Source organism: Nomascus leucogenys, chromosome 14 (genome assembly GCF_006542625.1).
Source record: "Nomascus leucogenys isolate Asia chromosome 14, Asia_NLE_v1, whole genome shotgun sequence".
Classification (NCBI taxonomy): Eukaryota; Metazoa; Chordata; class Mammalia; order Primates; family Hylobatidae; genus Nomascus; species Nomascus leucogenys.
The window spans coordinates 38,361,378-38,389,190 of record NC_044394.1 but is presented as its reverse complement, the minus strand read 5'-3'; the positions used below and the strand labels follow the sequence as shown (position 1 = coordinate 38,389,190).

At 47.8% G+C, this 27,813-nt stretch overlaps 2 protein-coding genes across 5 annotated transcripts in view; one reads left to right on the top strand and one right to left on the bottom strand.

The window, feature by feature from the left end:
- Positions 1-21,560, top strand: part of ALDH3A2 (aldehyde dehydrogenase 3 family member A2) — a 61,393-nt gene extending 39,833 nt beyond the window's left edge. The window contains exon 10 of one of the 2 annotated variants that reach the window (XM_030828222.1): positions 20,889-21,560. In XM_030828222.1, coding sequence (XP_030684082.1) covers positions 20,889-20,941 — 53 coding nt within the window. In that variant the 3' untranslated portion in view covers positions 20,942-21,560. The remainder of the gene's footprint in view (positions 1-20,888) is intronic. The other variant, XM_030828220.1, reaches the window with a different exon arrangement.
- The window catches only part of SLC47A2 (solute carrier family 47 member 2), a 36,956-nt gene extending 9,481 nt beyond the window's left edge, over positions 1-27,475 (bottom strand). The window contains exons 1-14 of one of the 3 annotated variants that reach the window (XM_030828211.1): positions 27,178-27,362; positions 25,879-25,980; positions 25,481-25,549; positions 24,586-24,734; positions 23,468-23,510; positions 19,843-19,887; positions 19,429-19,526; positions 18,873-18,970; positions 17,757-17,870; positions 16,583-16,650; positions 15,795-15,836; positions 15,212-15,320; positions 14,242-14,317; positions 13,755-13,824 (exon numbers count right to left, since the gene is read on the bottom strand). In XM_030828211.1, coding sequence (XP_030684071.1) covers positions 13,755-13,824; positions 14,242-14,317; positions 15,212-15,320; positions 15,795-15,836; positions 16,583-16,650; positions 17,757-17,870; positions 18,873-18,970; positions 19,429-19,526; positions 19,843-19,887; positions 23,468-23,510; positions 24,586-24,734; positions 25,481-25,549; positions 25,879-25,980; positions 27,178-27,300 — 1,206 coding nt within the window. In that variant the 5' untranslated portion in view covers positions 27,301-27,362. Of the gene's footprint in view, positions 1-13,754; positions 13,825-14,241; positions 14,318-15,211; positions 15,321-15,794; positions 15,837-16,582; positions 16,651-17,756; positions 17,871-18,872; positions 18,971-19,428; positions 19,635-19,842; positions 19,888-23,467; positions 23,511-24,585; positions 24,735-25,480; positions 25,550-25,878; positions 25,981-27,177 lie in introns of all 3 variants that reach the window. The other 2 variants (XM_030828213.1, XM_030828210.1) reach the window with 2 other exon arrangements.
- Between the last annotated feature and the right edge of the window lie 338 nt (positions 27,476-27,813).

Here is a 27,813-nt window from a genome sequence, read left to right as displayed (position 1 = left end):
AGAGAGGGTCTCGCTCTGTCATCCAGGCTGCAATGGTGCATTCAGAGCTTACTGCAGCCTTGACCTCTTGAGCTCAAGCAGTCCTCCCACCTCAGCCTCTCAAGCAGTTAGGACTACAGGCATGCACCACCATACCTGGTTACTTTTTTATTTTAGTAGAGATGTACCACCATACCTGGCTAACTTAAAAATCTTTTTGAAGAGATAGGGTCTCACCGTGTTGCCCAGGCTGGTCTCAAACTCCTGGCCTCAAGCAATCCTCCTGCCTCAGCCTCCCAAAATGCTGGGATTACAGTTGTGAGCCACCATGTCTGGCCCAGATGATAGGATCTTATATTTGGAAAAACCTAAAGACTCCCACCAAACAACTATTTGAACTGATAAATCCAATAAAGTTACAGTATACCAAATCAACATACAAAAATCAGTAGCATTTCTGTATGCCAACAGCGAACAATCTGAAAAATCAAGAGAGTATTCCCATTTACAATAGCTACAAGTAAAATACTTAGGAATAAACTTAATCAAAGAAATGAAAGATGGCCAGGCACGCTGGCTTATGCCTGTAATCCTAGCATTTTGGGAGTCCAAGGTGAGTGGGTCTTTTGAGACCAGGAGTTCAAGACCAGCCTGGGCAACATGGTGAAACCCTGTCTCTACAAAAAATACAAAAATTATCTGGGTGTGGTGGCATGCACCCATGGTCCCAGCTACTCAGGAGGCTGAAGTGAGAGGATCACCTGAGCTCAGGAGGTCAAGGCTGCAGTAAGCCATGATCATGCCACTGCACTCCAGCCTGAGTGACAGAGTGGGACCTTGTCTCAGAAAAAAAAAAGACAAAGGAATGATCCCTACAATGAAAACTCGAAAACATTGATGCAATAAATTGAAGAGGACACACAAAAAAATGGATATTCTATGTTCATGGATTGGAAGAATTAATATTGTTAAAATGTTCATACTACCCAAAGCATTCTACAGATTCAATGTAATCCCTATTAAGATACCATGACATTCCTCACAGAAATAGAAAAAAAATACTAAAATTTATACGGAACCACAAAAGACCCAGAATGGCTAAAGCCATCCTGAGCAAAAAGAACAAAACTGGAGGAACGACATTACCTAACTTCAAATTATACTACAGAGCTGTAGTAACCAAAACAGCATAGTACTGGCATAAAAACAGACACACAGACTAATGGAACGGAATAGAGAACCCAGAAGTAAATCCATGCATCTACAGTGAACTGATTTTTGACAAAGGTGCCAAGAACATACATGGGGGAAAGGACAGTCTCTTCAATAAATAATGCCAGGAAAACTGGATATTCATATGTAGAAGAATGAAGCTAGACCCCTATCTCTCACCATATACAAAAATCAATTCAAAATGGACTAAAGACTTGAACTGAAGACCTCAAACCATGAAACTACTAGAAGAAGAACTTTGGGAAAACTCTCCAGGAAATTGATCTGGGCAAAGATTTCTTGAATAATACCCCCAAAGCACAGGCAGCCAAGGCAAAAATGGATAAATGAGATCACATCAAATTAAAAAGCTTCTGTACAGCAAAGGAAACAATCAACAAAGTGAAGAGACCACCCACAGAATGGGAGAAGATATTTGCAAACTATCAATCTGATGAGAGATTAATAACCAGAATATATAAGGAGCTCAAACAACTCTATAGAAAAAAATCTAATCCAATTTAAAAATGGACAGAAATAGAAAAAAAATCCTAAAATATATAAGATCTGAATAGGCATTTCTCAAAAGAAGACATACAAATGGCAAACAGATATATGAAAATGTGCCCAACATCACTGATCGTTAGAGAAATGCACATCAAAACTACAATGAGATATCATCTCACCCCAGTTAAAATGGCTTCTATTCAAAAGGCAGGCACTAATGGATGCTAGGGAGGACATGAAGAAAAGGGAACCCCCCTTGGCCGGGCGCGGTGGCTCACGGCCTGTAATCCCAGCACTTTGGGAGGTCGAGGTGGGTGGATCACCTGAGGTTGGGAGTTCTAAACCAGCCTGACCAACATGGAGAAACCCCTTCTCTACTAAAAAAAATACAAAATTAGCTGGGCATGGTGGTGCATGCCTGTAATCCTAGCTACTCAGGAAGGCTGAGGCAGGAAAATTGCTTGAACCTGTGAGGCAGAGGTTGCAGTGAGCTGAGATTGCGCCATTGTACTCCAGCCTGGGCAACAAGAGCGAAACTCCGTCTAAAAAAAAAAGGGGGGGAACCCTTGTACACTGTTGGTGGGAATGTAAATTAGTACAGTCACTGTGGAGAACAGTATGGAAGTTCCTCACAAAACTACAAACTACCACGTGACCCAGCAATCCTGCTAGGTATATACTCAAAAGAAAGGAAATTAGTATAGCGAAGAGATACCTGCACTCCCATGTTTATTGCACTATTCACAATAGCCGAGATTTGCAAGCAACCTAAGTATCCATGAACAGATGAAAGGATGAAGAAAATGTGGCACGTATATACAATGGAGTACTAGTCAGCCATAAAAAGGAATAGGATCCTGTCACTTGCAACAACATGCATGGACCTGGAGGAAATTATGTTAGGTGAAATAAGCCAGGCACAGAAAGCCAGACTTTGTACATTCTCACTCGTTTGTAGGAGACATAAATTAAAACAATTGAACTCATGGAGATAGTGAATAGAATGATGGTTACTGGAGGCTGAGATGGATAGTGGGAGAGGGAATGGGGATGGTTAATGGGTACAAAAATATAGTTAGATAGAATGAATAAGATCTAGTATTTGACAGCACAACAGGGTAATTATAGGCAACAATAATTTATTATACATTTTTAAATAAAAGTATAATTGGATTGATTGTAGCACAAAGAAATGATTAATGCTTGAGGTGATGAAAACCCCATTTATCCTGATTATTAGGCATTGCATGCCTTATCAAAATATCTCATGTACCCCATAAATATATACATCTAATATGTACCTATTAAGATAAAGAAATAAACCACAGAAAATTAATAAAAACAAAAGTTAGTTCTTAAGATCCATAAAATCGGCCGGGCGCAGTGGTTCACGCCTGTAATCCCAGCACTTTGGGAGGCCTAGGCGGGCAGATCATAAGGTCAGGAGTTCGAGACCAGCCTGGCCAACATGGTGAAACCCCGTCTCTACCACAAATATAAAAATTAGCCAGGCGTGATGGTGGGCACCTGAAGTCCGAGCTACTCAGGAGGCTGACACAGGAGAATCGCTTGAACTCGGGAGGCGGAGTTTGCAGTGAGCCGAGATCGCGCCACTGCACTCCAGCCTGGGCAACAGAGCGAGACTCCATCTCAAAAAAAAAAAAAAAAGAAAAGAAAAAGAAAAGATCCATAAAATTGACCCACGCTTACCAAGGATCTGAGCTTGGTAAAATAAAACCAAAAAATAAAGAGAGTTAGACATAGATTACCAAAATCAGAAATGAAAATGAGAGCATCACTGCTGACCATAAAGAAGAAAATTAAAGGAAATATGGAGCAACTTCATGCAAAAGAATTAAACAAGGTGAAGTGAATAAATTCCTAGAAAGGCACAAATTACTGAAACTAACTTAACAAGAAATAGGAAATCTGAATAGACCTATATCAAGTAAATAGATTGAATTTATAATTTAAACTCTTCTGACAAAAGCCAAAGCCCGCATGACTTTACCGATGAATTGTATTCAATATTTAAACAAGAAATAATGCCAATTCTTCGCAAACTCTTTTAGAAAGTACTGGAGGAGAGAATACTTCCAAACTCATTCTGTAAAGCCAATGTTACCCTTACACAAAAGCCAGATCAAGATAACAAAAAATAAGAATTACAAATATTCCTCATGAACACAGACTCAGAATTTTTAACAAAATATTAGCAAACCAAATTTAGGAATATACAGAAAATATATACACCATGATCAAGAGAGGTTTATCTGGGCTGGGCGCGGTGGCTCACGCTTCTAATCCCAGCACTTTGGGAGGCTGAGGCAGGCGGATCACGAGGTCGGGAGATCAAGACCATCCTGGCCAACATGGTAAAATCCCGTCTCTACTAAAAGTACAAAAATTAGCCAGGTGTGGTGGTGCATGCCTGTAATCCCAGCTACTCGGGAGGCTGAGGCAGGAGAATTGCTTGAACCCAGGAGGCAGAGATTGCAGTGAGCTGAGATTATGCCACTGCACTCCAGCCTGGCGACGGAGTGAGACTCTATCTCAAAAAAAAAACAAAAAGGTTTATCCCAGAAATGCAAGGTATAACACCTGAAAATCAATTAATGCAAAACACCATATTAATAAAGAACAATTAATGCAAAACACCATATTAATAAAGAACAAAACCACATGATTATCTCAATAGAAGCAGAAAAAGCATTCCACAAAATCTAGCACCCAATCATGAGATGTCTCAATAAACTAGGATTAGAAGGGATCTTTCTCAACTTGAAAAAGGGCATTTAGGAAAATCCTACAGATAAAATTTAACACAGAAAGACTGAATACTTTGAATACTTTCCCCTTAATAGCGGAATCAAGGCTCAGATGTATGCTCTTTACACTTGGATTCAACATTGTACTGGAGAGCTGGGCACAGTGGCTTACACCTGTAAACCCAGCACTTTGGGAGGCCGAGGAGGGTGGATCACCTTAGGTCAGGAGTTGGAGACCACCCTGGCCAATGGTGAAACCCCGTCTCTACTAAAAAAAAAAAAATAATAAACAAATAAAAATTAGCCAGGCACAGAGTTGCGTGCCTGTAGTCCCAGCTACTTGGGAGGCTGAGGCAGGAGACTCGCTTGAACTTGGGAGGCAGAGGTTGCAGTGAGCCAAGATCGTACCATTGCTCTCTAGCCTGGGTGACAGAGCGAGACTCCTTCTCAGAACAAAACAAAACAACATTGTACTAGAGGTCCTCCCCAGTTTGGAAAGCAGAAGTAAAACTGTCTATTCACAGATGACATGTAGAAAATCTTAAGGAGCTCAGACACACAAACTATTAGAACAAGGTCACAGGATAAAGGATCAATAATCAAAAAATCAATTGATTTTTTATAAACATGAACAATCTAAAATGAAATTAAGCAAACATTTTCATTCACAGTAGCATCCAAAGAATAAAATTCTTTGGGGTAAATTTAACAAAAGAAGTATAAGATTTGTCCATTGAAGACTATAAAACATTGCTGAGATAAAAAAGTTCTAAATAACTAGAGACATTCTGTGCCCATGGATTGGAGGCCTCAATATTGTTAAGATGACACTTCTTTCCAAACTGATCTATAGATTCAACACAATTCTTTTCAAAATCCCAGCATGCTTTTTAGTAGGAATTGATAAGCTGATTCTAAAATACATACAAAAATGCAAAGGACCTAAAAGAGTCAAAGGAGTTTGGGGACAGAAAAGAACAGTTGGTATATTAATAGTACCTGATTACAAAACTCCCTGTAAAGCTACAGTAATTAAGACTGTCACAATGGCATAGCATAGACATAAATCAATGGAATGGAATTGTGAATTCAGAAGTAAACCACTACATTTATGGTCAGTTGATTTTCAACTGTGTTTCCAAGAAAATTTACTGGAGAAATGAGTCTTTCATGTGCTAACAAATGGTGCCAGGACAATTGTATATCCATATGTAAAAAGTGAATTTAAACCCTTACCTCATTATACACAAAAATGAACTAAAAATGGATCAGAGGCCAGGCACAGTGGCTCACACCTGTAATCCCAGCACTTTGGGAAGCCAAGGTGGGTGGATCACGAGGTCAGGAATTCGAAACCAGCCTGGCCAACATGGTGAAACCCCATCTCTACTAAAAATACAAAAATTAGCCGGGCGAGGTGGCGCACACCTGTAGTCCCAGCTACTCAGGAGGCTGAGGCAGAAGAATCGCTTGAACCCTGGAGGCAGAGGTTGCAGTGAGCCCAGATTGTGCCACTGCACTCCAGCCTGGGCAAAAGAGCAAGACTCCATCTCAAAACAAACAAAAAAAAGGGATCATAAACCTAAATGTAAGAAAGACTTAAAATTAAAACTTTTTAAAGAAAACAGAGGAGAAAATCTTTGTGACCTTGGGTTAGGCAGAGTTCTTAAATATAAAATAGCAAAAGCATGAGCCATAAAAAAAATTAAGAAATTGGACTACATTGAAAGTGAAAACTTTTGCAGCTCAAAAGATACCATTAAAAAAATGATTCAGTTAGACAGGAAGAAAAAGTTTAAGAGACCTATTGTACAACATGATAACTATTGTATACTTGAAAATTGCTAGGAGTATATTTTAAATGTTCTCACCACAAGAAAATTAGAATTATGTAAGGTAATGCATACGTTAATTAGCTTGATTTAGCCATTTCACAATGTCTAAACATAGTGAAATGTTTACATATATACAAACATAGTGGCTGGGTGCATTGGCTCACGCCTGTAATCCCAGCACTTTGGGAGGCCGAGGTGGGAGAATGGCCTAAGCCCAGGAGTTCTGTAGTGAGCTATGATAGTGCCACTGCACTCCAGCCTGGGCAACAGAGTGAGACCTGTCTTAAAAAAAAAAACAAAGAACAAAAAAACCAAAACAGCAAAAAAAAACAAAAGAAAAAAATGTATACCATAAATATATTTATCTGTGAATTTAAAAAGTAAAATTTAATTTAAAAAGACAAGCCACAGCCTGGGTTTGCAAATCATAAAGCTTGATAAAGGAATTGTATCTAGAATATATAAAGAACTCTTATAACTAATAATAAATCTTATGGGTTGAATCGTGTCTCCCATAAAAGATATTCCTTTTTTTTTTTGAGGATATGAAATTCCTTTTTTTTTTTTTTTTTTTGAGGTGGAGTTTTGCTCTTGTCGTCTAGGCTGGTGTGTAATGGCACAACCTTGGCTCACTACAACCTCCACCTCCTGGGTTCAAGCAATTCTCCTGCCTCAGCCTCCTGAGTAGCTGGGATTACAGGTGTGTGCCATCACGCCCGGCTAATTTTTGTATTATTAGTAGAGATGGGGTTTCACCATGTTGGCCAGGCTGGTCTTGAACTCCTGACCTCAGGTGATCTGCCCACCTCAGCCTCCCTAAGTGCTGCGATTACAGGTGTGAGCCACTGTGTCCAGCCAAAAGATGTTGAAATTCTCTCAGTACCTGTGAATGTTACCTTATTTGGAAATAAGGCCTTTGCTGACTATCAAGTTAAGATGAAGTCATTAAGGTAGGCCCTAATCCAATATGACTGGTGTCCTTATTAAAAGAGGGAATTTTTGCCTGGTGTGGTGGCTCACACCTGTAATCCCAGCACTTTGGGAGGCCGAGGTGGGCAGATCACGAGGTCAGGAGATCAAGACCATCCTGGCCAACATGGTGAAACCCCGTCTCTACTAAAATACAAAAAAAAAAAAAATAATTAGCCAGGCACAGTGGTGCGCACCTGTAGTCCCAGCTATTTGGGAGGCTGAGGTAGGAGAATTGCTTCAACCCAGGAGGTAGGTGGTTGCAATGAGGCTAGAGCGCAATATTGCACTCCAGCCTGGCAACACAGCAAGACTCCATCTCAAAAAAAAAAAAAAAAAAAAGAGGGAATTTGGACAGAGACAGACATGGAAGGAAGACTTGAAGAGACAGGGAAAGGATGACCATCTACAATCCAAGAAACCCCTGAGGCTACCAGAGCTAGAAGAGAGGCCCAGAACAGATCCTTCTTTAGTGCTTCAAAGGAAGTATAAGTATGGCCCTGCTGACACCTTGATTTAGGATATCTGGTCTCCAGAACTGTAAGACAGTAAATTTCTGTTATGTAAGCCATCCAATTTTTGGTACTTTGTTATGGCAGTGCTAGTGTCTTAGTCCATTTTGTGTTGCTATAACATAATACCATAGACTGAGTAATTTATAATGAACAGAAATTTATTTGGCTTACGGTTCTGGAGCCTGGGAAGTCCCAGATCAAGTGACAACATCTGTTGAGGGCCTTCTTGCTGTATCATCCCAACGCCTGAAGGGCAAAAGAGCACACAAGAAAGAGGGGAAGGGGGCCAGACTCATCCTTTTGTCAGGAACCAACTCTTGAAATAACTAACCCACTCTTAAGATAATGACATTAAGGCCAGGTGTGGTGGCTCACACCTGTAATCCCAGCACTCTGGGAGGCCGAGGCGGGCAGATCACAAGGTCAGGAGTTCGAGACCATCCTGGCTAACATGGCAAAACCCCGTCTCTACTAAAAATACAACAACAACAAAAAATTAGCTAGGTGTAGGTGGTGCATGCCTGTAGTCCCAACTACTCGGGAGGCTGAGGCAGGAGAATGGCATGAACCTGGGAGGTGGAGCTTGCAGTGAGCCGAGATCGTGCTACTGCACTCCAGTCTGGGAGACAGAGCGAGACTCCATCTCAAAAGAAAAAGATAATGACATTAATCCATCTCTTAAAGGTCCCACCTCGACAGGGCACACTTTGGGAGACTGAGGCAGGAGGGTTGCTTGAGGCCAGGAGTTCAAGACCAGCCTGGGCAACATCGTGAGACTTTGTCTCAAAAAAACAAAAAGACAACCAAAAAAAAGTTCTATCTCTCAACACTGTTACATGAACATATGAACTTCGGGGGACACAATTAAAACCAAAGCACTTAGCAAGCAAATACAACCAGCTACCAAACATTATATTTTCATATTTTTAAAATTTGTTTTATTTATTTTGTAGATTGAGACAGGGTCTTGCTCTGTCACCCAGCCCAGAGTGCAGTGGTGCAGTCATAGCTCACTGCAGCCTTGAACTTCTGGGTACAAGCCATCCTCCCACCTCAGCCTCCCTAGTAGCTGGGACGGCAGATATGCACCACTATGCCCAGGCTTTTTTTTTTTTTTTTTTTTTTTTTTAATGTTTTGTAGAGATGGTATCTTGCCATGTCACCAAGGCTGGTCTTGATCTCCTGGGCTCAAGCCAACCTCTTTCTTTAGCCTCCCAAAGTGATGGTTTTATAGACTTGAGTCATCACACCTAGCCTACTTAATTTTTAAAATAGGCAAAAGACTAAAATGGAAATTTCACTGAAGGCTACATATGAATGAATAATAAGCACACAAAAAGGGGCTCATCATTAGAGAAATGCACACTGAGACCACAGTGACATAGTAGCATATCCCCACTGGGATGGCTGCAACAAGAAAGGAAAAGCCATCCAGCAGCTTTTGTAGATATTGACAAACTGATTCTAAAGCTTACGTGGAAAGGGAAAAGACTCAAAACACAACATTTACAAAGAAAAGCAATGTTGGAGGAGTGATACTACCCAATTTCAAGAATTACTATAAAGCTACAGTAATCAAGACAGCATGGTAAAGTTGTCCACAAGGTCTTGTCTGTTGCATTATAGCAACCCTAATGTCTATTAAGTGGCTACTGTGTTTCAGACACTTTCATACGTGTTAGCTCAGTTACTTCTCCTATCAATACTTTTTTTATTATTTATTTTTTTGAGACAGAGTCTTGCTCTGTCATCCAAGCTGGAATACAGTGGCGCAGTCTTGGCTCACTGCAACCTCCACCTCCCGGGTTCAAGCAATTCTCATGCTCAGCCACTGGAGTAGCTGGGATTACAGACATGTGCCACCATGCTTGGCTAATTTTTGTATTTTTTGTAGAGACAGGGTTTCGCCATGTTGGCCAGGCTGGTCTCGAACTCCTGACCTCAAGTGAGGACCTCCTTTGCCTCAGCCTCCCAAAGTCCTGCCATTACAGGCATGAGCCACTGCACTCAGCCTTGTATCAATACTTTAAGTCAGGGTTGATTTAAAAAAATTTAAAAAAAATTCTTTTAATTTTGATAAAATACACATAAAATATGCTGTCTTAGCTGTTTTTAAGTGTACAGGTCACCAGTGTTAATTATATAGCCAGCCCTCCATACCCACAGGTTCTGCATCCATGGATTCAACCAGCCATGGATCAAAAATATTTGAAAAACAATAATACAACAATAAAAAAATACACAGCATAGCAACTATTTACATGGCTTTTACATTGTATTAGGTATTATAAGTAATCTAGAGATGACTTAAACTCATAGGAGGATGGGCATAGGTTATATGCAAATTCCCTGCCGTTTTATATCAGGAACTTGAGCATCTGTGGATTTTGGTACCTTGCGGGGTCCTGGAACCAATTGCCCAAGGATACCTAGTAATGATTCTATTGGTGAAAGAATAGACAAAAAAGATCACTGGAATGGAAGAGAGAGCCCAGAAATAGACCCATACAAATACAGTCAACTGATTTTGACAAAGGAGCAAAGGCAACTGGAGAAAGCCTAGTTTTTTTTTTTCAAGAAATGGTACCGGAACAACTGGACATCCACATACAAAATAATGAATTTAGATATCCTGTTTTACAAAAGTTAAAACCACAGACCTAAAAGCAACATGCAAAACTCCTACAAAATAATAGAAAGTTTAGGTGAATTTGGGTTACATCGTGACTTTTTAAAATTTTTTATTTTACTTTATTTTTAGAGATGGGGGTCTCACTCTGTTGCCCAGGCTGGAGTGCAGTAGTACAATCACGGCTGACTATAACCTTGAACTGTTGGGCTCAAGCAATCCTCCTGCCTCAGCCTCCCAAGTAGCAAAGACTATAGGTGTGCGCCAATGCCCCCACACCCCCAGCTAATTTTTAAAAACTTTTGTAGAGATAGGGTCTCCCTGTGTTGTCCAGGCTGGTCTCAAACTCCTTGGTTGAAGTGATCCTCCCACCTCAGCCTCCCAAAGTGCTGGGATTACCAGCACTGGTATGCTGGCATGAGCTCTACTGCATCTGACTGGCAGTTTCTTAAAAAGCTAAAAATAAAATTATCATTTGACCCAACAGTTCAACTCCCAGGACTCTACTAAAAGAAATGAAAACAAATCCACACACAGACTTCCACATGAACATTCTAAACAGCATTATTGATGATAGCAAAAACTAGAAACAACCCAAATGTCCATCCACTGATGAATGGATAGACAAAGGCGGTATTTCCATACAATGGAACTACTCAGTAATAAAAGGAATGAAGCAGTGACGCATGCTGCAACATTGGTGAACCTCAAAAACAGTATGCTAAGGAGAAGCAGCCAGACACAGGACTGCATATCATATGACCCTACTTATATGAAATTTTTCATACAGACAGAAAGCAATGCAGTGGATTGCCCAGGGCAGGAGATGGGAACAGGGATTAACTACAAAACAGTCTCCAGGAAATTCTGGGGGGTGATGTAAAACTAGATGGTGGTGATGGTTACATAACTCTAAATTCATTTAAAATCACTGAGTTGTATATTTATATATGAATTTTATCATATGTAAATTATAACTCACTAAAAGTTTACAAAATATAAAAATAAGGCTCATGGAAAATGTAAATTAAGAAAAAACTGACTAGCCAGGAGGAAAAATGTTGGGCTGCACATACACAAGCCCTCAGGCCCTGGTAACTGTTCTCTGTAAACCTGACTCGGAGTTTCTTGGTAGCCAAGTGACTAGAGAAGTACTGCCCGCTGGAAGGGGAGGCATACTTAATTTCTTAAGAAATGCTGGGCCAGGTGCCATGGCTCATGCCTGCAATCCCAGCACTTTGGGAGGCCAAGGCAGGAGGGCTGCTTGAGCCCAGGAGCTCAAGACTAGCCTGGACAACATGGCAACATGCCATCTCTACAAAACTTTAAAAAGAAAATTAGCCAGGCATGGTAGTGCACACCTGCAGTCCCAGCTACTCAGGAGGCTGAGGTAGGAGGATTGCTTGGGCCCAGGAGGTCGAGGCTGCAGTGAGCTGAGATGGCACCACTGCACTCCAGCCTGGGTGACAGAGTGAGACCTGTCTCAAAAAAAAAAAAAAAAAAAAAAAGCAAAGCTATTCCTAGCTTTCAATTTCAAGAATGATTTCTCAGGTGTGGTCTCGCCCAGACACTAGAGAAAAAGTATGGATAGTGAATAGTGTCTTTTAACAGTATCCAGGCCGGGTGTGGTGGCTCACGCCTGTAATCCCAGTGCTTTTTGGGAAGCCGAGGCGGGTGGGTCACCTGAGGTCAGGAGTTTGAGACTAGCCTGGCCAACATGGTGAAACCCCATCTCTACTAAAAATACAAAAATTAGCCAGGCGTGGGGGTGCATGCCTGTAATCCCAGCTACTCGGGAGGCTGAGGCATGAGAATCACTTGAACCCAGGAGGTGGAGGTTGCAGTGAACCAAGATCACACCACTGCACTCCAGCCTGGGCGACAGAATGAGACTCTGTCTCAACAACAACAACAACAACAAAATAGTCTCCTATGACAAAAGCAATAATGGGCTCCATAAAGTAGTTTCGTTGAATGTTCCTTGATAAAGACCACAAATATGATGCCAGAACAAAGCCCAGGGAAGGCATTTCTGCTGAGGCTAAGAACATGTGGCCCGAGCTTGTCGCTTTCTGAATGCCCATCTGTATTCAAAAATAAATCCTAGAATAGTTAGCAAACTGGCTGGAGTACACAGAGGCCTTTGGAAAAATCCTCCGTAAATATGATTTCTTTCAGTAGATTTGTAATGAGTTGGTAATTATTATGCAAGTGTTTTTTCCCCAGCTAGGGAAAGGGCTGGAGTGTGCCAGTGTTGCTAATTAAGGGCATATCCTTCTGCAGAGCTATGGGAATGTATGCAAGGGGTGTGTTCCTGAAGAATTCACATAACTCCAGACGCAAAGTAGGAGAGCTATGAGTTCAAATTCTGCTTATTAAGCAAGAGTTTAGTGTTTTGGGTTTCGTTGTTTTCTCGTGTTTTTAAAAAATCATAGCTGGGCACAGTAGTTCATGCCTGTAGTCCCAGCATTGGGACTGATATGGGAGGATCACTTGAGCCCAGGAGTTCGAGGCCAGCCAGGGCTTGGAAGATAAACCTGGCAGCTCCCGAGGCCAGCCCCACCTCCACCGTGCCAGCCTTCCTCTGGCCCAGGCTGGTGACTCAGGCCAACGTTGTAAGGCCCACCAGGAGAGGATTCCACCTACCATAGTGTGACCCTGTCTCTACAAAAAATACAAAAATTAAAAAATTAGCTGGATGTGGTGGCATGCACCTGTAGTCCCAGCTACTTGGGAGGCTGAGGTGAGAGGATCACTTGAGCTCAGGAGGTTGAGGCTGCAGTGAGCCATGATCGCACTGCTGCACTCCAGCCTGGGTGACAAAGCGAGACCCTGTCTCAAAAAAAAAAAGAAATCACATAATTCAAATCTGTGTTAAATGACACCTGTCCTTTAGTGATCAAAGGAGCAGAAAGTCCAGTTCCTTCTGTGTTCTGGGTGGGCTCGTTCCCTTGTAGAAATGTCCCTTTGTGCTGGCAACAGGATATGGTTGCCATTCAGCTCCTGGCCAGCCTGGGGCATAGGTAAATGTCATGGTCCCAGCTCATGAGGAATCCGGAAGAAAAAGATTTGTGGCTTTACACTGCTGCAATTTTTCAGTTCTTTGCTAATCTGCATTCACTTTTGAGCTCGTGTAAATTGCAGAAGAAGAGGGAAGTCACTGCTTGAAATAAGAATGGAACTATTATCAGCAAATATTTTGGGCACTTTCTATATAGTTAGCCCTTCACGTGTATTAACAAGTGATCTTGTTAACTAATTAACCACGAGGTCTTGGGGAGGGCACAAGTACATAAATCATGTCCCAGGGAGTCAGGCTTTGGATCAAAGTGGTACTTACACAGATGGCCTCAAAGACATGAAAGACACTATAAACCGGCAAGACCTGGCTCACCAGGGCAATGACATCTCTGCAGAAGAAATGAGAAAGCATTAAGACACAGATGTATCCTTTGAGACCCATTTATGTCCCTTCTATTCCACACCCCACCCCTGCAAGAAAAAGCTTTGGAATAGAGGTAGTTGCCCCACACAAATGTAACTGGCACTGCTAGCCCAGAGTTTTCTGTGTCTGTGGGTCACACCTAAAACTTCAGAAGAGCCCCCACAATTTTGGACTGCCCTTCAATTAGCCTCTTGTCTATGGACAGGCACTAAAGGCCTAGGGTGGACAGACAGAGGTTGGCTTCCTGTCAGTGAGAGCCAAGCCTGGGCTCTTCCTGCTTCCTTTGGGCCCAGCACTGAGCCAGGCATGTGATAAATCTGAGGATACACTGGAAACCACTTTGACATTTTCCAAAAGTCAGCATAGAAAACTGATTACCTACTCATCATTGGTAAAAATATGCCCCAGCTGATTTTTCAGGATGCTTATCAGGGTGCCCAGGACCAGGGAAATGCCAACTGGAAGAGACGAAAGGTGCAGCAATGACAGACCCCAAGCCAGGAAGCACCCTTGCTCAGATCAGCAAAGGGCTGGCCCCTGCGTCAGTGCAAGTCAGCCCAGCCCTCTGCAACCAGGTGCCTTTTGTCACGGGCCCTGATGTCCCCCACATCTGAGGCATTCATTTGGGCTAGACAGTCTTGTAGGAAGGGCAGTGTGGAAAATGCTTCCACTCCAGTGGTTCTCAGAGTGGGCGGCACGCTGGCACAGCAACATCAGCATCACGTGGGAACTTGTTAGATTCTCAGACCCTGCCTCCGACCTACTGAACCAAAGTCTGCTGGTGAGGCCCAGCAATCTGTGACCAGCCCTCCAGGGGATTCCGGCGCAGGCTACAGCCTGAGAACCACTGCTTTCTACAGGGAAGCCGGTCTGAGCCTTCCAGTCTCAGAAAGCACAGCCATGATGTCAGAGGACACGAGTGGCTCCTTCTCCAGAGTGGGTTGGCAGCTGCCAAGCTCATGGCAGTGCTGGGAGGGCCAGGCTTGCAGAAGGACTCTGGACAGCTGGAAGGAGAGTGCTGGGCAAGAAGGGCCTTCAAAGAGTCAGGCTTCGCTCTGAGGTAAGTGGTAGAAGCCAGCTGTCTCCAGAAGAGTCCCAGAATCACAGCAGCAGGGAGGAGTGAGTGGGGATGGGGAGAAAGTGGTGGGAGGGACGATTGCTGCTCAGGGAGGGGCAGCTGTTAGCTTATCAGCAGAGGCTGACCTGGGCCAAATGGCAGGTCCAGCAGGCTTGGAAGATAAACCTGGCAGCCCCCAAGGCCAGCCCTGCCTCCACCGTGCCAGCCTTCCTGTGGCCCAGGCTGGTGACTCAGGCCAACGTTTGAAGGCCCACCAGGAAAGGACTCCACCTACCTATGCTGAGCACGCCTGAGACGGCCGAGCGCTTGGCCTGCACAGTATCCGCAGCCCCCAGAGCCATCCCCACTCGGACACAGACCCCGATGCTGAGCCCCAAGGGAATCTGGGATCAAAGATAAGAAAGCACTGTCGGTGGGCCCACCCTCCAACCCCTGGAGTCCTGAGCCAGCCTGGGCCAAGAGGGATGGGAGCGGGAAGGCAGAGCAGATCTCAGGCATGCAGCATAAGAGGCATGTCACATTCTTGCTGCTGACAATGAGGCAGGGAGGGCTGGGGCTGGGAGAAGGGTGGGGGTACCCCCAGTGAGCCAACCAGTCCCACCACCACCTGCGCCATCAGAGGCAGCACAGGCAGGCGGGCCTTGCAACCAAAATCATTGTGTTGTCAAAATCAAATGAGTAAACAGATTTTAAAGAGGTGAATGTGGTCTTAGTCCCAGAAAAGCTTCCTGTAAGAAAAAAGAGATTTCAGCAGAAACCATTTGTAAAAGTAAGAATCTCCAAACTGATTTTGTAATGTAGATTTTTGTGACTCCTTTGCTTAAAGCTGGGGTCAGGGATAACATGCAGATGTGTACCCGAGTGACATGGGCCGCGTAAGCAAGATGATGCCTGTGTCTCTGTGGGGAGTAGAGGGGAGGTGGGGGCTATGGTGGAGGAGAGCCCATGGCCCTGCTGGGGACGCTGTCACCCAGCTCTGGCCGACTGCAGTGTGCAGGAATGTGGGCCTGCTGCTCAATGGAATGTGCTTTTTTTTTTTTTTTTTTTTTTTGAGACAGAGTCTTACTCTGTTGTCTAGGCTTGAGTGCAGTGGCACGATCTCGGTTCACTGCAACCTCCGCCTCCTGGGTTCAAGTGATTCTCCTGCCTCAGCCTCCCAAGTGGCTGGGACTACAGGCTTGTGCCACCATACCTGGCTAACTTTTTATATTTTTAGTAGAGACGGGGTTTCACCATATTGGCCAGGTTGGTCTTGAACTACTGGCCTCGTGATCCGCCCACTTCAGCCTCCCAAAGTACTGGGATTACATGCGTGAGCCATCGTGCCCAGCCTGGAATGTGCATTTTTAAAGAAAATCCAAAAATAAGATTGTGATGTGAAATCTCCCAATTTTAAAATAATACTAATTAATTTTTAAAATTCCAGCATCTGTGAGTGAAATATCACCCTTGGTGGTCAGGTTGTGGGCACCTGTGTGTGAGCCCTGGCGTAAGCTGAGCTGGGTCTGGACCTGGTGGGCACGAGAGGCCCAGGGGGCGTCCCTCGGGAGACAGAGACAGCTTCAGGTGACAGCCTGCCCCCCTCCTATGACACCTCCAGCCATCAGGTGGGGATGTGGGGAAGGCACCCCTGCAGGAGCCTTACCATGTAGGTCACGGTGGCCACCTCGTAGATGACAGCCTGGGCGGAGAGATCCACCACGCTGAGCAGCCCTGGAGGAGAGGCCTGCCGTGAGCCCGGCCCGCAGCCCCAGACACCCAGACCCTGCGCCTTCAGGATGCTGCTTTGCTTTGGGGACTCGGGCTTTTTTTTTTTTTTTTTCCTTGAGACAGGGTCTCACTCTGTCGCCTGAGCTGGAGTGCAGTGGCGCAATTATAGCTCAGTGCAGCCTCCACCTCCTGGGTTAGGTGATCCTCCCACCTCAGGCCCCCAAGTAGCTGGGACTACAGGTGGTGCCACCACACCCAGCTAATTTTTGTATTTTTTTGTAGAAACAGAGTTTCGCCATGTTGGCCAGGCTGGTCTCGAACTCCTGGCCTCAAGTGATCCACCCACCTCAGCCTTTCAAAGTGCTGGGATTACAGGCATGAGCCACCAAGCGTGGCTGATTTTGAAGGGCAGATTGGTAGCAATGACAACAAAAAGACATTCCTGCCTGGACTTCAGCCTGTTAGGAAAATTCTGCCCAGTGCCCCGGAGGCCCCTGCAGGCTTCCCTGTGCGGTCTGTCGTTCCAGATGAACTCAGGGTGGCAGTTTGAGGGAGGGGACAGAGAACGGGACCAGGGTCTGGCAACTCGAGTTCGGTTCTTGGCCCTCCCACTGATTTTCTATTTGTGGAGTTCCTCTGTTCTTGGGACCCCGTTTTCTCATCTGCAAATGCGGGGCAGGGCAGGGGTTCTCACATTCAGGCTGCCTGGAGTCCTCACTTTACCAAGTGCTCTAATGAGCACACACAAGGCAGCAGGTGGGAGCCTCACACTGGCAAGCCCGGACCTCTGCTCATACCCGCAAACCAGCTCAATCTCTCACTCCTCCGTGCCTCAGCCACCTCCCACGGGCACCTGCTCCACCTGGCCCGTGCTGGGATTCAGGCACGAAAGGCCCAAGCCTGCCTCCTGGATGCTCACAGCCTAGCGGGGAGGCAGACCAGCAACAGACGGATCAGCCCCGCTGGGCAGTGGTGCTCTCTGGGTCCAAGCCTGGGGGCCTGGCCAGTGAAGCTGGAAGGGGGCTGGTGAGCTGCCATCCTGGGGAGGGGGCTTCTGGGCTGGGTGAGCCGCCCACACGCCATTGCACCCCCCATGTTCTTCCACGTACCCATGAGGAAGCTCCCGATCTCGTAGGCCCACCACTCAACGCAGATCATGAGCATGCTGGGGACAGCCAGGGAGAAGAAGGGGCCCCAGTCTTGCAGGCACTGGCTGGACCAACCTGGAAACAGAGGCCCCATGAGCTGACAGCCTGCCCTGCTTGCCCACCCCATTCCTGCTCCCCAACTGCCAGGAGGCCCCTAAACCCCTTCGGCTCTTCCTGCTCTGGGGCTTAGCAGGCCCAGGCACTGGGCATTTTGCAGAGGGAATGCGGCTGGTCTAGAGCTGGTGTTGGGGCCCACGGAGGAGGAGGATGCAGGAACAGGGCACCAGGCTCACCTGGCCAGTCCACACGGTGTGGACCCAGGGCCCAGGGCATGGGTGTTGGTCCCCACTCCACCCTCAACAGTGTAGGATCTTGAGCAACTACCCACCACTCTGCAGGCTCCATTTCCATCTGAAAACCCCAGGCCTTATAGCTGACCTGCCTCCCTGGGGAGTTTTTAGAGGCGGCATGAGATCAAGGATGCTGAAGGGAAACACACCACAGGTGTGCTGGGCAAGCTTGGAAGGGGCTCAGCCAGGGCCCTGCCCCACGTGAGGCCCCAGGGGCTTGCAGAGCTGTTCCTGAAATGCCTGGCAAAAGAAGGTCCTTGTATGGGATTGGCTCTCAAGAGGCAGAAAAGGACAGGCAGGCCCCTACACGCCTGGTGTTTCAGCAAATTACTTAATCTCCGTCTGTCATAATCTCTTTGTAAAATGGGGCGGGGTGAGGCTTAAATGAATTCAGGAATGTCAGGCACCCCACGCACTGCTGACGCCTGGTATTCCACGGGTGTCACTGCTCTCACCGCCATCCTGAGAGCAGAGGCTGGGCAAGAAAGCTCCCTGGGCCAGGCTTCTGTGATGGACCCAGCAGGGCTCTGCATCTTGACACCTTGGATGGAGGGACTCTGGGCCCTTGGGGCTGGGGAAGCAAAGGGGAAGGAGGGGGCCATGCAGGGTCCTGCACCTCCTCCAACAGGCTCCACTGCACCCTCTGCCTGCTGACCACCCTGCCCCAAGGCTGGGGCAGCACGGCCGCTGGCCTGCTCAGCCTCCCAGAGCAGGCCAGGCCTCCCACCTGCCCACGTCTCCAGGTGCAGCTTTTTCAGCACAATGTAGAGAAGGAGGAAGATGGTCTGTGCAAACTGGGAGATGATGTTGGCATAGGCGGAGCCCCTGGGTAAGGAGGGAGAACAGGGCTGGGACTGATGCCAACTCTCTGCCACCGCCCTGCCTGAGAGGGAGGTGGCTCTGGCGGCCAGTCTGTGTGGGGCAGGCATGGCTCTGCTCTTCCCCCATCCTGGGATCAGACTCAACCAGGGCCCACAGGCACCTCTGGCCACGGTGGCTCTACCAAGGCAGCCGTGACTACAGTGTCCTGGGGGCCACCCTGCCAGTGCCCACTTCACCTCTCCTGGTGGGCTTGGGCAGGAGTGGGGAGTGGCTGTCCTCTCACCCAATCAAGCCTCAAACTGAGGTCCCCAAGGGACCATCAGGCCCCTCCAACTCCCCATAACCCTCCACTTCAGGACGGCACAGGCAGGGCCAGGATGGTGACTGACCTGTCTCCACCAGGGGTGGGGAGCTCAGTGGGCAGTGTCCCCTGACCAGGCCCCACCAGCCCCCGGGCTCACCTGACCCCCAGGTTCAGCACAGAAACCAGGACATAGTTGGCCACACCGTTGACACAGTTGCCCACCACACCACTGAGGACTTGGGGCCAGGTGATCTTCTGAAATAAATGAAAACTGGCCCTGCTAAGGTGTGAGTGAGATGGATGGAGGGTGGACAAACCCAGGCTTTGGAATGGGGACTCCTCCTCCTGCCCCTTCAGCCATTCCTGTTCAGGAGTTGGAAGAGGCTGGGATGCACAGGCTCTCACCTGCCTCTGTGCGGGAGGTCAGGACGTGGCAGGTGGGTTGGAAGTGACCCCTTTCAAGAGCTGGTTCACAGATGGTGGAGAGAAGGGGAAAGCCCCAGGCCCCCCTCCCACTGGAATAGGGCAGTGTGCTGGGAGAAGGGCCTCCCCCCACACCAAAGACCTGTACCTGATTTTGCAAATATTTTGCCAGCAGATTGTAAAGAAAAATCACCTGTATGAACAGCAAACCCAAACAAATCAACAATAATGACCAAAACCCACCAAATGAGTATTAACAGACATTCCTTTCCAGGACATAGTACCCCAGATTGGGGCAATTACTTCATCAAAGTATGTCTGGGACCTCTCAGGTGCGGCCAAATCCTACCCAGCCACTGGGACTTATGCTCAGGCCCGGCCTATGGAAGAGGCCCCCTCAGGGCTCCCTTCTGCCACAGGGGAGACGAGCAGGCACGCTTTGGCTCTGAGAGAGTACCCTTTGCACACATGCTCATGGTGCACAGTGCCAGTAGGCCTTCTGGCTGCTAAGCCAGGCTTCCCTCAGCTTAGGAAGGTGAGAAGTGACCCAAGGGCCTGTTCACAGAAAGGCCCACTTTGGCTCTGGCCTCAGAGACAGGATTTGAAGGCGTGACCTCGGGCGAGGGAATGGCAGGTACTGAGACATGCTGGCCATGAGCAGCCTATGCTGAGCAGGTTCAAGACCCTACGGGGGTGGCAGGCCTTTCCCTGGCCGGGGAGGACCACAGGGGAGTGTGCGTGGCAGTGTGTGTGTTGGGGGCACTGTACCTACACTTTCTCTCCTCTCTTAAGGGGAATAGAATAGGCATCAACTGAAACCTAGCCCAGGGCCCTTGTCCCATTCCTTCCTGTAGCTCTCCACTTCTTTACAGCATAGTGTACTGATTAAGAGTACAGAACTGGAATAGACTGGCTCTGTCTCTTCTGAGATGTGTGATCTTGGGCAAGTTACTTAATCTCTCTGAGTTTGTCTCCTCATCTGTAATGGGGATAATAATTGTGTGTGTGTGTGTGTGTGTGTGTGTGTGTGTACTTAATATATATTTAATATTTTACATACATAAATACTGCAAAGTTAATATTGCAAAGTGCTTACAAAATGATATATGGGACATTTAAGCATTCCAAGTGTTAGCCACTAACATAACTATGTTAGTGTTATTAGTCACTATTATTGGCAATTAACTTTTGCAGCTGCATTTTATGGAAAGACCTTGGCTTATTTGACGAAGAAGACACCACAGTGACATCTTTGTAGGGCATTTCCCCCCGACCCAGCCCCAATAGTCCTGGTTGACAAGATGCCATCACCTTGGTCCGAAAAGCCAAAGTATGGATTATATGGAAGACTCAGAGGAGAAGAGCAGCCCTATAAGGGGGTTTCCGTAAACCAGAAGAAATCCGTAACCAGCTAGGCCCCAAAAAGGTCATGGCACTGGCCTGGCAGAGAGGTGGGTGTGGCTGGGTCTGCTGGGACTGCATGCTGTTGGGGCACCCCACCTTCACCTTGACCTCTTCCCTGCCCAGCTCCATTGCCCACAACTTTCCCCCTGGTGCCACGGAGGCTACACTGTCAGAAAGTGAGCTCAGCCTGGTAGGGCCATCCAGCACACAGAACTGCCAGTCGTAACAGGTATCACTAAGCTGCAAGTCAAACAGTGAAGCACTGGGCTGCGGAAGAGACATACAGATCCCCGGGTCACTGGACATACAGTCACTGACCTAGATAGATGCACTGTTGATTAATTAACAAATTAATGCAGAAAGGAGAGAATATGCAATAAATGGTGTTCAAAAAAATTTTAGTTGGATTAATATCTTAAATGTAAAAATAGAAACCCTGGAAGGGTCCAAAAAAGTATAAGCAAATGTGTATATAATCTTGCAGTGGGTTAAGTCTTTTTTTTTTTCTTTTTTTTGAGACAGAGTTTCACTGTTGCGAGGCTGGAGAGCAATGATGGGATCTCAGCTCACTGCAACCTCCGCCTCCTGGGTTCAAGCCATTCTCCTGCCTCAGCCTCCCGAGTAGCTGGGATTACAGGCATGCACCACCACGCCCAGCTAATTTTGTATTTTTAGTAGAGAAGGGGTTTCTCCATGTTGGTCAGGCTGATCTCTAACTCCCAACCTCAGGTGATCTGCCCGCCTCAGCCTCCCAAAGTGCTGGGATTACAGGAGTGAGCCACTGCGCCCGGCTCAAAATTCTTTAAGTCAGAAACATAAGCAGAATAAAAGGCAAATGACAAATTGGAAAATATTTGAGAAAAAAGGATTAAGATATTATTTAATAAGAAGTACAATACCTATTAACCCACTAAAATAAGCAAAGAGCTATTCACATAATAAATACATGAGAAAATGTTCAACTTCATTATCAGTAAAAGAAATGCAGGCCAGGTGTGGTGGCTCACACCTGTAATCCCAGCACTTTGGGAGGTGGAGGCGAGTGGATCACCTGAGGTCAGGAGTTCAAGACCAGCCTGACCAATATGGTGAAACCCTGTCTCTACTAAAAATACAAAAATTAGCTGGGCATGGTGGCGCATGCCTGTAATCCCAGCTACTCGGGAGGGTGAGGCAGGAGAATTGCTTGAACCTGGGAAGCAGAGGTTGCAGTGAGCTGAGATCACACCACTGCACTCCAGCCTGGATGACAGAGAAAAACTCCGTCTCAAAAACAAAGAAAGGAAAAAAGAAATGCATGTTAGTACTATTTCTAATTGGAAGAAATCTTTTAATAATAATAGTCTATGCTAATGGAAGTTTTTGCTGGTGGGAGTAGAAATTGGTAGTTTGGCAATATGTCTCAAGAGCCGTTCACTGAGCCATCCACTTCCAGTAATGCATTTCTGTAATTAATAGTTTCCTTGAAAATCATCTGTAAAATGATTCACAAAGATTTTTCTTTAAGCATATTTACCACAAATCTTATTTATAATAGTTTGTATTATAAATAGAGATTGGTTAATAAGTTATGGCCTAACTATGGGTACCAGATAACCTTTGGAATTAATATTATGGAAGGCTATTTAGTCCTATAAAGAGACTAATGACATATTTTAAAGGGAAAAGGCATATTATAACCCAATATACACATACTGATCCCATTTCAATTTGTGTTTATGTGTGTGTTTGAATACACACGCCCATGGATAGAAATAATCCTGGAGGGCCAGGCGCGGTGGCTCACGCCTGTAATCCCAGCACTTTGGGAGGCCGAGGTGGCAGATCACTTGAGGTCAGGAGTTCAAGACCAGCCTGGCCAACATGGTGAAACCCCATCTCTACTAAAAATACAAAAATTAGCCAGGCATGGTGGTGCATGCCTGTAATCCCAGCTACTCGGGAGGCTGAGGCAGGAGAATGGCTTGAACCCAGGAGGCGGAGGTTGCAGTGAGCCAAGGTTGTGCCACTGCACTTCAGCCTGGGGGACAGAGCAAGACTCCATCTCAAAAAAAAAAAAAATCAAATCCTGGAGAGAGATAGTAACATATGTTCTCTCTGGGTGGTAGAATTAAAGGTGATTTGAATTTTCTCTGCCTCATGCTTTTCATATTTTCTTCAATAAACATTTTCAAATCAGAAAAACATGTTATACTATTTTTTTTAATTCAATTTGCACCAACTGCAACGGGAACTTCTGTCAGTCATCCTCATGGCCCAGCAGGAAGTCACAGCAGGATAGGGATCTTCCGCAGCAGACAGAGTGGGAAGGCAAAAAAGCCAGAATTTAGGGGAATGTGATTCCACGCTCAGCAAACAGGGGCACCTACCGGAAGTCCTGGAATGAAAATCATTACATAGTCCTGGGTCAACCTGAAAGAGAGGGAGAAGCTCCAGAGCTGACCAGGCTGTGGCCCGGGGAGGCAGGGCCCTCTCCCCTGTGTCCTCCAGGACTGGGTGCTTGGCCGCTGTCCCAGGGTCTCAGCCAGGACTGTGAAACCTCAGCATCAGGGGCTGCTGCTTCCAGATGCTAAGCAGGTGCCAGGAGGGGCAGCCGAAGCACCCAAACACCCAGGCCTCAGGATGAGGGAACTTAAATTCAGAGTAACGTGTTTTGTAAGAAAAAAAGGTTATATCTTAAAAAGGAATAACCAAATGAAATGTACATAATATAAATGAACAAGGCATCCCTATGAGAGGGCATCTCTAAATTTAATAATAAACTATAGGCTGGGCACGGTGGCTCACGCCTGTCATCCCAGCACTTTGGGAGGCCGAGAAGGGTGGATCACGAGGTCAGGAGATCAAGACCATCCTGGCCAACATGGTGGAACCCCGTTTCTACTAAAAATACAAAAATTAGCCGGGTGTGGTGGCACGTGCCTGTAGTCCCAGCTACTCAGGAGGCTGAGGTAGGAGAATCACTTGAACCTGGGAGGCGGAGGTTGCAGTGAGTCAAGATCACACCACTGCACTCCAGCCTGGGTGACAGAGCGAGACTCTGTCTCAAGTAATAATAATAATAATAATAATAATAATCTATAATTCATCAAAAAGTGGTTGTCATCTTTCTCCTTTTGGGAATATGGGAAAATGCACAAACTTCATTTCTTCGAAAGCATCTGTAAAGCTCCAACTGTGTCCGGGCACACAAATGCAAATAAAATGCAAATCCCAAATTGTTTCTTGCCTTGCCTCCTAAATTAAAACTGGGCGTTTGTCCACCTCTCTCCCTGCTGGTCACTGCTGGAGCCGCAGCCATGGGGAGAATCCCCAAACCAAAGCCTGGAAGGTACCCACAGGCACCGTGCACTGTGAGCACTCATGGCCTAGAGAAGCATGGGGTCTGAGGGCTGGGCGTCTTCAGGGTTTCCGTCGGCGGCCCGGGTTTCCCAGGAGCCTCTGGGTCTCTAGCAAGCCCCACCTCCCCAGCCAGAGCCCAGCGCACCTGGACACGTCCGGGTCCTGCCGGAAGAGCAGCAGGATGTGCTGGGTGTTGAGGAAGAGCGCCCAGCAAGGGAGGCAGCAGAGGAGCAGGACCAGCGCGCCCCGCTGCAGGATCACGCCCACGTGCTTCTTGTTGGGGCTGCCGAAGCTCTGCAAAATAGCCCGCCCCGCGTCAGCCCTTTCCACTGCCCGGGACATTCCTAAACCCAGCGCGGGGAGCGGGCTGTCAGCGGCGCCAGAGGTGTGTGGCGGACCGTGCGGCCTCTGGTGACCACAGCCCGGCGCCCGCAGCCTGTAATGGCACAGCGGCCTTCCTGAGCCTGGGCCCACCACTGTCTCCATTGTTCTTCCAAAGCTCCAAGGAGGATGAAGGCACATGGGGCTTCATCACATGTCAGCGGCGGGTAAGTGGAGCCGGGACCAAGCCCAGGTCCACCGTGAAGCTAGAACCCCCAGGGAGAGGTGAGGCCTTGCTGCTTTGTGACCCCATGGCCACCTGGGCAGCCCCTGCTGGACTGCAGGCCCCTGCAAGCAGGGAGGTTCCTTCTGTGTCCCCTTGGCCTTTGACACATGCCTGCATGTAGGCAGCCGAACTTAGGAGTAAGGCTGGGGAACCGGTTGTCTTTCTCTACTTGGTGACCTCCTCTGGGGGCAAGAGGTCAGAGAACTGTCTCCACCATCTCCACCCCTTTCTCCTGGCCCAGACTCTTTCAAAGGGGAGGGTCTGTTTCCCTGACAGCCTGTGGTCCTTGGAGGTGGGGCAGGGGCAGCTGACCCCAGGGCCCATCACTCCCAGATCACCTGGCTGCGCCCCTCCCACCTGCCATCTCCATGGCACCTGTGGGATTGACTCTGCCCTTGCCTGGCTTCCTGCCCAGCTCCGGGAGGCCACCCACCTGAGACATCAAGGTGTCACATGCCGAAGACAAACCAACTCCTACAGAAACTCCGCAGACATTGACAAACTGGCGCCGCACACAGGAGGAAACAAGAGCTTGTCGGGCGAGGCCTGAAGAGAGGCCCCTGCATCTGGGCTGAGCCAGGGTCAGGAAATGCTGCCCAGCAGGCAGCGGTGGCAGACGTGGCTCTGCTCAGCAGCCTCATGTGCTGTGTGCCCCAGGGCCAGACCACCTCCATCTCTGGCCCTCAGGTTCCACCTGTGACAGCAGCTGTCCAGCCATGTGGGCTGTGTCTTCCCATCCCTGACCAGCCACCCAAGACGGGCCCACCTGGGAACCCGGTGGAGAAGCCTGGGGAGAGAACATCCCTGCTCTGGGCCAAGCTGGGTACTCACGGCCACCGCGAGGGTCACCGATGCCAGCTCCACCTTGCCCAGGTGCCCGCAGAACACAGTGCTCACGATGTAGATCATAAAAGTCAGCACCTGGAACAGGAACTGGAGGACAGCGGCCAGGTCAGACTCGGGGCCACAGGTGTCTGCACAGCCGAGCCCTGCAAGACAGGCCTCTCCAGCTTTGAGGGCCCTGCACCAGTGCCCTGAGAGGTCACCTACGCCTGGGGAAGCCAGAGCTGGAGGTCGGATGGCCTGAGCCCAGCTCCCATTCTGCGTTCTGCAGCTGCAGTCACGCCTGGCCTCCACGTCCCTACCCAGAAGGGTCAGTGCCTGGCGCAGTGCAGTGCCTGGCGCCCTGAGCTTGACCCAAGTGTCTGTTACTGCTATCGCAGTTCCTATTATAACAATAATTTGGTCAGGCCGCACACCCCCAAAAAAGGAGGGGAATTAAATACACCAAAATCTTAGTAATGGCTGTTTCCAAGCACTAGGATTTGAGTTAAATTTCATTCTTTATAACTTTCATTTTTTTCTAAAAGTTTTACAGGAAGTGCAATTCCATTACTCCTTTTGGGTTTTTTTTTTTTTTTTTGAGACGGAGTTTCGCCTTTGTTGCCCAGGCTGGAGTGCAGTGGAGCGATCTTGGCTCACTGCAACCTACCCTTTCCGGGTTCAAGTGATTCTCTGCCTCTCTCTCCCAAGTAGCTGGAATTACAGGCGCCCGCCACCATGCCTGGTTTATTTTTGTATTTTTAGTAGAGTCGGGGGTTTCTCCATGTTGGCCAGGCTGGTCTCCAACTCCTGACCTCAGATGATCCTCCCTTCTCGGCTTCCCAAAGTGCTGAGATAACAGGCGTGAGGCACTGCGCCCAGCCCATTACTCTTCATGATCAGAAAAAATAAATGTGTATGAAACAATTTCCCCTTTGGAAATGAAATGGGTAGCCGGCCCCTTCTTCCCCCTGCGAAGGTGATGCAGGCTTCATGCATCTCCGGGTCCCATCTGTCCTGGAGCCATCTTCCAACTCAGGCTTTTGTGGGTTTCCATCTGAGGCACACCCACCCCTTCTGTGTGGGGGCTGCCTGCTGCTGAGCAGTCAGGCCCCACTGCCACTGGGGATTGTCTAGGGACAGCCTCTAGGAGCTGTCCTGCTGTCCCCAGACTCTGGACCTGGCAGTCAAGATGGGCAGTTTCTGGGGAAAATGTGAGCACATTTCTGGATCCTGCCTGCAAGGCGGACACCCTCAGCCTCTCAGCTTCCTCCACTTCCTACCTGCCCCCCAGCTCCTCCTCCTTACCAGGGGTCCAGAAAGGGCAAAGAGAGTCCATATCTCAGTCCCAAAGCCTCTGGGAACCAGCCTGCTGAGGGCAGGGCAGCAGCCCCCATGGTCCAAGGGCACTGTGTCCTGGAGGCTGTCCATTCCTGGCCGGGACACTGGCTACTCTGCACGCCTGAGCGCCTGCACGGCCAGCTTTGTCCAGCGAGCCACCCCCTGCCTGGGCAGCCCGTGTCAGTACAGCCTGGCTAATGAGTAAGGGGCAGGAGGAGGGGCTACCATGGCAACTTGTGGGATGAGCCCTGCCTCCCAGGGCACTGAGTCCCTGCTGCCCAGCCCACTGCCTCAGCCACTAGGGAGGACAGGATAGAGGCCTGGGCTCCTGGGAGTCACCCAGACCGCTGCCTGTTGTGTCTGGTCTCCCAGAGGGATTGGCAGTAAGGCCTCAGCAGGAGAAGGTCCAGGGCTGCCTGCAGTGGCTGTGGGAGGTGTGCTGAGGCCAGGACAGGGCAGCCTGGCTGGGGCAGCTGAGCCACTGGGCGTCCCGTACCCGGGTGTGATGGTGCCCACAATGACTCCCATTTTTCAGAGGAATTGGTGGCCTGCCCAAAGTCACAGAGCAGGTGGTGGCAGAGCCTGAACAGCCCCCAGCCCTGC